General features: G+C 55.7%; 1 protein-coding gene across 1 annotated transcript; it reads left to right on the forward strand.

Moving 5' to 3' along the window:
* Positions 1-617: 617 nt before the first annotated feature.
* LOC123040751 (uncharacterized) lies at positions 618-1,513 on the forward strand. The gene is made up of 2 exons (XM_044463514.1): positions 618-911; positions 985-1,513. Exons 1-2 carry the CDS (start codon positions 781-783, stop codon positions 1,331-1,333), a joined length of 480 nt encoding a protein of 159 aa, XP_044319449.1. The 5' UTR covers positions 618-780; the 3' UTR covers positions 1,334-1,513.
* Positions 1,514-9,780: the final 8,267 nt, after the last annotated feature.

A 9,780-nucleotide genomic window follows, 5' to 3' on the forward strand; every position in this document is an offset into this window, starting at 1 on the left:
ATATTGATTTCGTCGTGAATGTTGATATATTTTTTGTATAAGTTTGGTCAAATTCTATGGCTTCAAATAAATTTTATGAAGTTTGACTTCAAACAAACTTTATACGTACAGAGCAAAAAGAAACAAAGGGTTTCAAGCATGTGCGTGAGACTGCACTGTAGTCCAAGTTTTTTTTTTTTGAACATCAGTACAGACACAAGCGCTCATATACACGCGCATACACTCATCCCTATGAACGCACACACGCACACCCTACCCCTATGAGCACCTCCGAAAGACTGAGCCGGCATATCATCTTGAGATTTACGAAGTCAGCGTAGGCGCCTCATCGTCGACGGGAATGTCTCCTCCCACTGAATGTGTATCGCCGGAAATCCTGAAATAAATCCAAAAATAAATGCGAGCATCAGAATTTAAACTCTGATGGACGGAGGATACCACAGTCCCTCTAACGATCCAACCACATGTACCGACCGTGGAAGTGCGCAACGCAACGCACGGGTAATGCTACGGTCAATAGAAGCTAGTACGGTCATCTACTACAGCAGGCGCCACCACTCGCCTTCCCCTATCGAGTTTCCAAATCGGTGAAAGCATCCAGGCCTGACGCGGCTAAGCTGTTTGCATGCGAGCATTCGTGGAAATGCCATTGAATCAAAGCTAGGGGTGGTGGGTGGGGGAGTTCATCCTTTTCCATGACGATGCTTCTACTTCTGTACCAGTGTACCGCACCCACCCTATCGTTGGAAACAGACCCCCGGCCCCTCGCACGGCGCGCGCATGGCGGTAGGCAGGATGCTGGAGCTCCTCGTCTTCTTCTCCACGGCCGGCAGCTTGCTTCTCGACTTGGCGGCGGTGTTCCTCTGTATCCTGGCCGGCCCATACTACCCGACGTTTAGGCTGCCCAACCAGTGAGTCCCGCGGTTAACTTGATTGTTAATCCCATCCCTGCAAGCTTTCTCTGATGATATCACGTTTGTCCAGGTTGATGTGGTGGACTTCCTTCTGCGGTGCCGTCCCGTGGGGTGCCGTGCTGCTGATGTTACAGGCCAACTGCTGGTGTCACGGCTGGGAGGCCACCAACGTCGACCTCCTGGTCCTGAGCGCCGTGGAGTGGGTCGTCGCGTGTTCCACCTTCGGCTCGGCGTGTGCGGCCCTCGCCGTCGACCAGCTCGCCATCCAGCACAGCTACTGCGGCCCGAGGGACGCCGTGTGCTCAATGTACCTTGTGGCCGCCGCGATCTCATGCGCCGCCGGGGCTCTCGCCGCCGCGTCGGCCTTGGGGATGCTCTGGATCCTCGCCTCCCGGTTCCGCCCAGTTCACGCGGCCTAGTCAGGCTCAGCTCACGTAGTGACATGCCGCGTGCTCTTGTTAGAGCCCAGGGAAGCACTAGCTAGTGTCGTGGTTAGAGATTTAGTACGTACTCCCTCTGCTTGCTGATTTCTTTCGAATCAGTTACGTGGCTTGTAGAATTGGTGTTCAATTACAAAATGAAACTGGTAGGGTGATTCCTCTTTGGTAGTCCATGGTGTCGAAGTCGAACACAGGCAGCAATCTCAATGCGACGATGGATGACGACGGCGGTGGCGCCGAAAGCAAGCCAGATCTTGTGACGCGCGTCTGGGGACGGCACGCTGACACTCTTGTGCGCGGTGAACAAGCCGTCGACGACGAGGTTGTGTCACGTACGCCCCCGACGCCAGGTACAACGCCGCCCGACCACGTCCTCCACCTCCAGTACGGTGCCGTCCAGCTCCCTCCAGTCCTCCTCCACCACCCGCGTGAGCGCATCCTCGCCGGCGCCGGGAAATATCTCAGCCATAGACACCGCACCGCCATCCCGACGCGGCGAGACCGAGAGCGCGTTCACGCGCACCGCGACGATGACGGTGGCCTTGCAGGTCGCGTTCGTGAGGATCGGGGAGCCGGAGCTGAGAACGCCAACGACGCTGGTCGTGCACGGGATGCCACCGTCGCGGAGGGCCGGCGCCATGACGTGCGCGTCGTGCGTGGCAGTGCCGCTCGACGGCGAGGTCGACGGCTGCGACGATCTGCGTCCCGTGAGAGACGTCGCGGCGGGTGTAGGCGGCATCCGGCGCGGAGGTCTGCACGCAGCGACCCAGGCCGTCCTGCACGTCGTCGATGACGACGTTGGCGCCGTTCCTGATACTGCGCCGCCTGTCGATGCCGCTCACGGCGCCCGTGATGGACGCAACTTTACCACTCCTGTTGGCCTTTAACCCACGGCCAGCGCGCGTCGGATGCGCGTGCGTGCATGCGCCAGACGTGCCGGGCGCGGTCCGGTCCGCGTCGGGTTCGTAGCGGGGGTTGCGTGCGTGTGTGCGTGTGGTGCATGGGTGCACGTTTATGCGTGCAGCTGGTGCACCGTAGTTATAGGAGGCCGTTGGCGAGCTGGGCGGCGCAATCGGGTCAGGTCAGTGGGGCTCGGCGCGACCAGAGACGCGTGTGTGCATGTCGTGGGCGCAGCCAGAGCGGGGCCAGGTCATGGCTCGGCTGGGTAGGGGGCGTGCGGGTCGTGCCTAGCGCAGACCCAGGGTATGTAAGTACTTGCGGGGCTTTTTGTAACGGGGGCTCGAGTTTGTTGCTTGAGGAAAAACAGCCGTTGTCGCGGCGGCGACGTTTGTACGCCGGGAAAACCTTACTGTGTCCATCGTGCTCCCTCTGATCTTCCTCCTTCTTCTGTCATTCGGTTGCAGCAAGAGAGAGTGAGCTCAGCGAGCGAGCGAGAGAGAGAGAGAGCTCTCGGGAAAGGGAGTTCTGCGCCAATAATTGGTATTAGAGCCAGGTTTGGGAGTGATCACCTGCAACCATGTCGCTCGTTTCACACGGCGGCGGGGGTGGCCCGATGTCGCTACCGATCCCGCCACTGACGCGAGCGAACTACACGTCCTGGGCGATCAAGGTGGAGGCGCTCCTTGATGCCTAGGGACTGTGGTGCGCGGTGGTTCCGACGGAGGGCGTGGCGGTCGACGCCGGAAGGAGCAAGACGACGAGGGCTATGATGTTGGGGGCATTGTCGGAGGAGGTGCTCCTGCAGGTGGCGACAAAGCCCACCGCGAAGGAGGTATGCGACTCCCTCAAGGTGCGCTTCAACGGTGCTAGTCGGGTCCTGGCGGCGGATGGAGGACGGCGATGAGCTCGACGCGTACGGCAGCAAGGTGAACATCATGGCAGCGAGGTATGCGGTGCTCAGAGCAACGCTCGACGATGCGGCAATGGTGAAGAAGGTGCTCGATACCGTGTCGGACCGGTTGTACGTCATGCGACGTCGAGGTCTTCGAGGAGGCGCTCGGTCGTTTGAAGGCCTTTGAGGAGCGGACGAGGCAGCGCACGCAGGCCGACGGTGACCGGGCGGACGAGTAGCTGATGCTCACCGGGGCTCAGTGGGCAGCGAGGCGGCGTCAACAGGGCGGAGGCGGCTTCGATGACCATGACGACAACTAAGCGGGGAGCACGACATCGGGTGGCGGAGGGAACCGGCGAGGGTGCTGCTACAACTGCGGTCAGTGCGAGCATTTCCGGCGCGAGTACCCAAAGCCGCGGAAGGCACAGGCGGAGGAGCAGGCCCTTCTCGCCGACAGCAACGTCGAGTACAATGGGCTCCTCTAGGCTGTGGCTTAGGGTGTGTGTGTTGGCCAATAAGCCACAGCCAGGGCGCGTCAAGTGCATGTGCGTGTGGGCGCTAGACGTGCTGGGCGCGGTCCGATTTGCGTCGGGTCCGTAGCAGGGTTGTGTGCGTGTGTGTATCTGGTGCATGTGTGTGTGTGTGTGTGTGTGCGTGCAGGTGGTGCATCGTAGTTATATGCGGCCGTTGGCGAACTGGGCGGTGCGATCGGGTCAGGCCAGTGTGGGCTCGGCGCGACCTAGTCGCGTGCGTGCGCGTCATAGGCACGGCCAGAGTGGGGCTCGGCTGGGTGGGGGGTGTGCGGGTCGTGCCCAGCGCCGGCCCAGGGTATAAAAGCTCCTGCGGGCTGCGGGGCTTGTTGTAACGGGGGCTCGAGTTTGTTGCTTGAGGAAAACAGCTGTTGTCGCGACGGCGGCGTTCGTGCGCCGGGAAAACCTTGTCGTGTCTACCGTGCTCTCTTTGATCTTCCTCCTTCTTCTTCTGTTGTTCGGTGGCAGCAAGAGAGAGTGAGCTCGGCAAGGGAGAGAGAGCTAGGGCAAGGGAGTTCTGCGCCAACAACTCCAAGTTTCCATCTCAATACATCTTTGTCTATCGTTCACTGTTCGTTGCAAGTCCCAAGTCATTAACTTGCCGATGCCACTAATGCTAGCACAATACACGCAACTGGCCCCTTGATTTGAAAACAGCATACAAAATGCTCTTCAAAATGACACTAAGTCATCACAATAAGGATAATAGATTTTTCGCGGAAAAGATATTATAATGTTTAGCAACAAAAGTTTAGCCCATGATTTTGAACAGTGCGCCGAATTCCCATACAAAATGTCAATTAGTTTGTCGACAAAAGCTCACTATAATGGTACTGCCAAAGATTAGCATTACTGAATTCTTATTTTAACCAGCTGATCACAAAATTGACAACTATCACATGTTTTTTTTTGAAACGAAGGCAAAGGATTTGCCTCATCGATTAATTAAGTAGAAGAGAATTGCTCAGTCAATTTACGAAAAACTGGGCGAAAACCGATACAAACAAATCACACACGGACTACTCACAGAGAATGCAACCCCATAAGCACATGATCGACCCGGCAATCATACCCAACACATAAGGACCACCAGTCTCCACACTGCTGCATCGCAAAGAAACCCTCAACGAAGACCACATGTACCACCAAATCCACGGAGATAAGCCAAGCCATAAGGACAACCTAAGAAACTGGTGACCAACCATCAAGCAGCTGCGGACGCCTTTTCTGTGGCGCTACTCTTCTTGCTCTTGCTCTTGAGAGCCTCCTCCACAATCTTCTTGCCAGATCTAGGGCTAGCCCTCTCCAAACGTGCGAGCAAGCTGTGAATCTCCAACTCGAAGAGAATCTCGTTGACCTTGTCACGCATAGAAACCTGCCCAACTGTCACCCACGACTGGGTGACCGAAGCGTCAGAAACTCCATGATCCACAAAGGCAAGCGGCTGGCTGGGCTCCAAAGGACCAGGCGGCAACACACCGACCGCTTCAACATCATCAACCACAGGTACCACCGACACGATGGACTCATGCGTCTCCAGATGCACACATGACAGAGGAGAATCATGTCCCTCATTGTCCACAACGACGAATGGCGGGCTTGCCGCCAACATTGGCAAAGATGGCATCATGGGCATCACCAAGCCCATCTCCTTTGGAAGCACCATCGACAAAGGCGGAGATGGTGCCTCACATAGCTCCTGCAGCCCAGGTATAATCTGCATCACTGGAGTGACGACCTCGGCGATGTGCCTATCATGAGGAGAGAAACAACCATAGGGGTCTGTTTCACCCTCGCCCTTGGAATCAACCTGGATCTCGGCCAACGGAGGCAAATCTGGCATGATTGTAAGCCTGCACAGAACCGCCTCAGCTCTCGCCAAAAAACTCTCAACTCTCATCAGGCAGTCTTGCAGCTCAGCCTGCTCCACAAGGACAAACTTCAGCGGCACCTCTACCATGGAAGCATCCTTGGCAGGAGCAGACACTTGGGAGGGCAACGGAGCAGTACGTCGAAGCGGCGTAGACTGGTGGCTGGTGTTCTTTGCATGACAGAAGCGAGCAGTGTGGCCGAAATAGAGGCAGCTTCTGGACCGAATTGGGTCCCTGCAAGAGTGGGCATGATGACCTTTGGAGAGGCACCGAAAGCATCGATCCTTCAACCACGATGGAGGAGCCGACCGGGCATTGAAAGCGGGCAGACGAAAGGCCTGTGAAGATGGCGAACGACGGCGCTCGGTGACAAGGTGCCAGCCTTCCAATGTTTCCCCACGAGCTGTTGCGGCGCAACATATGGGATCAGCGGGCATCGTCTTCCCTCGGAAACATCCAAGCCAGTCCCCCCAACCAGGACGCACGGGAGAAGCCTCTGAGATGGTGCATGAAAGACCTGTCGGTGATGGATCCGCCTGATCTGGCCCCCGCAAGGATGACGCCGTTGACGTTGGGGACGGCGGCAGCTGGGCGGAGGAGACGCCAGCAAGGGGAGCGGGGGTGGCGCCCGCGCCGGCCATCCGCCCACCTATGGCCGGGTCGGCCTTGCGGGAGGCCAGCGTAGCCACAGCCAGCCTGGCGGCGGAGACGACGGGCGAGGCCGGAGCAGGGAGCCTCGCGGATGCGGAAGCTGGCAGCTTGCCTGGGGGCACCTCTGGCACCTCCACGGACACTCCACCAACCTGGACGGGGGGAGGAGGGGCAGCGACGACTGCGGCGGAGCGGGTAGGAGCTCCCAATCCGGATCAGATCAAGCAGCGGACGGGGCTGCCGGCAGAACGACGCACGACGTGCAGCCAACAGGCAGCCCTGCTGGAGGTGGTGGAAGCATGCTGGCTGGGACGGGTGGCGGCGACGAGGAGGCCGACGGAGCTGCTGGCGGTGAGGACGGGAGGGGCGGCGCGAGGTCGGGGGAGCTCATCTTGCACACCTGCTTGTCCTTGCGGGAGGGAGAGGGAGAGCAGCTCGGGCTGAGGCTGGATCCGGGCACAGCAGAAGCGGGGGAGGTCGGAGCAAGGAGATCCGGCCGGCGGCGGCCACCGCGTGCTCACGGGGCCACGAGCGCGGACGCGAGAGCCATCCTCAAACAAATCCCGCCCTGTATTTGTAAAACACATGTTTTTTTAAGGAACAAGCAATAAATAGTTTCATTAGCAGAAGCAGAACATTAACACTAGTAATTTGTTTTTCTCTCACTGTATGGAAATAAGGTCATGCTTAGCTAAATATTTGGAGGGATAATTGGATCCCTAGGAAATCTGGTCTTCAAATCTCTGCTAAGAAGAACAGAACTAGGATTAAAAGGGTGTCCGAGTTATTTTTGAGTGGGAGAGATGGGATGAAAACCTGATCAGGCATCTATTTCTTATCCATGATGCAGAGGAGATCCTAAAGTTGTGCACTCTTAGAATGGGCGAGAGAAATTTTATTGCTTGGCACCACGAGAAAAGTAGTTTGTTCTCGGTGAAGAGTGCGTACAGACTGGCTCTGAATCTTAAGGATCCGAAGATCGATTTAAGCAATTCTAGTGGTGCCATGAATGGGGATAGGAGGCTTTGGAATATAATTTGGAATGCTAATGTTCCCCAGAAAATTAGAATTTTTGCCTGAAGGGCTGCCTCTAATAGTCTGGCGGCTCAAGTCAACAGGGTCAAACATCATCAAGCTATTCTAGTTTTTTTTTAGAAAAGGAGGATTCCCCCGGCCTCTGCATCTGAGCGATGCATGCAACCATTTTATTAATTATTCTCAGAAACCTTACAAAGCATTACATCAGTAAGCCTGAAGCCACCATCTCGGCGACACTTGTCGCTACTCCTATCTCCTTGATGCAGGGGTGCCGAATGTCCGAGCCTAATACCAAACAGACATCGCACCAAAACCTAACATCTAATGCCGGATGCCCCATCTCAGCTACATATAGGGAATGGGTCACACACCAATCCGACACACTCATCGAGGCTACCGCCGCCGTCATCCACCTAACCATCTTCAGAGCAAGTACCAATGCAAAGACCTTGCCGGGTCAACTGTCAACGCCATCATGGTGCCAGACAGCGCCACTGTCCTGCGGTCGTCCATCCAGCTGCATCTGTCGTTGATATCCAGCTGCACCATGCCGCCAATACTCTTCGTCATCGACGTGGTAGAAACAATGCCGCACCTCTTGGCAACCTCCAGACCGTCGTCGCTGCTGGAGCTACGCGGAGTCACCCACAACATCTCTCCACCGAACAGCAGAACCTCCCAAGACGACGCCTCCATGGAGGGTACGACGCGAAGGACGCCGCCGCCGCCCAATCTAGACTGAATTTTGGACTTTCATCCGGGAGGAGTTCGGAGATGGATAGGAGAGACCTCGACATTGCCTCCATGGAGGGTAACAGCGTCGAGAGATGCCGCCGATGCCGGATCGAGCAAGCCGATCAAAGTTTCCTCCGGTCCCCATCCTATACCACCAAACCTCCGTCGACTCCGGATCCGGCAACGGACCATGAACCGAAACCTGCAGAGATGCGAGAGCCATGGGGCTCAACCCACCATGAAGGAGGATCGAGAAGTATCCATCGTAGATCTTCAGGTGCCGAATCCAGCGATCCAGCATGGTCAGCGACGACCATCACCACCCCACGGTGGCCACCAGCGTTCAAGCCCAAGACCCAGATGGATCCGATCTGAACCCGGCAGTGCCCGCGACCACAGATCTTGCCCATCACACAGCCATCACCACACCGCGAGCAGGCCACCGCCGCCGCCGCGCAGCGGACAAACGTCACCAAGAAATTCGCCCGCCGCGCCGCCCGACCCCACGCTAGCCCGGCGCCCCGTCCGATCTGGCTGCCCCGCGCCAGCTGCGATGGACAAGGGGAAGAGACGCCCCGCCGCCGCTCAGCCGGCCAAGCTTTGCCCGCCGGTGCTGCAGACGGCGGCGATGATAGGTGGAGGCGGAGGAGGGCCAAGAGGACGGCAGCTAGGGATCCCCTTGGGTCGCCCACGGGGGCGACACGAGGGGGACGAGGGAGACGGCGGCGTGACATATAGGTAACTTGGATTGGATTGCCGCCGCCGCTGCTTGGATTGGATCTGCAGGTCCCCTGGCCTCGCCTCCTAAGCTATTCTAGGTACGTGCTCAATCTGTGGTACTGAAGATGAATGTATTTTTAACGCATTGGTGAGTTGTCCCAAGGCTCGTGCGTTTTGTATGGTGCTGAAGGAAGTGTGGAATTTACCGACCAAGGAGATTTTCAAATATTCTAGGCCGGAATGGTTTCTTATTTTATTTGATCAATTAAACTCGCATGTGCATGAGCAAACTATTTTCATGTTCTGGAGAGTTTGGCATCTGAGGAATGATTCGATCTTTGGTAAGGGTACGGAATCCATCTCAGCCTTAGTGAGCTTTGTAGAAATTATCGGGAATCTTACTTGTCTTTCCATGCTAAATTGCAGGTGGAGATGTGCAGTAAAGATAAGCAAGCAGAGGTGGAATTTCAGCCAACCACTAACATTGAGAGGAAGTTTATTCATTGGCAGGCCCCCACCTCAGAGTTCTACAAGATTAATGTCGACACAAGTTTTGTGGAGGCCATTAAAAAAGTGAGGGTGGGGGTGGTTGTGAGAAACCATTGTGAACAAGTTATTCTTTCTTCGTGGGATTATATTGAAGCTTGCGATAGCGTTTAGAAAGCGGAACTTAGACCGTTCATGTCAGGCATGTATATTGGTATGACACTAGATGTGCCCGTCATTTTGGAAACTGATTGCTCCTTTGTGGCCTCTATTCTTGAAAGAGATTGTATGGACAGGTCCTCCTTTGTTGATTTAAAGAAGGAGGCGTTAAATGTCTCAAAGATGCTGATGAATTTACAGATTTCAAAGATCAACGGGAGGGCAATTTGGTGGCTCACGAGATTGCAAAGTTTAGTTTTGATAATAAATCTGATGGTTTTCTTTTTCATTCTGTTTCGCCCTCAGTGGCAAAGTTTGTAATGAATGATTGTACAGACATTTTAAGTTAATTAATACATGGTGGGGTTTTTTCAAAAAAAAAAAGTCTGCCGCCCCACCCACCTTGGGGGTCTTGGTGTGATCCATCTAAAAAATTGTGAGAGT

This window comes from Triticum aestivum, chromosome 2B (assembly GCF_018294505.1).
Source record: "Triticum aestivum cultivar Chinese Spring chromosome 2B, IWGSC CS RefSeq v2.1, whole genome shotgun sequence".
Taxonomy (NCBI): Eukaryota; Viridiplantae; Streptophyta; class Magnoliopsida; order Poales; family Poaceae; genus Triticum; species Triticum aestivum.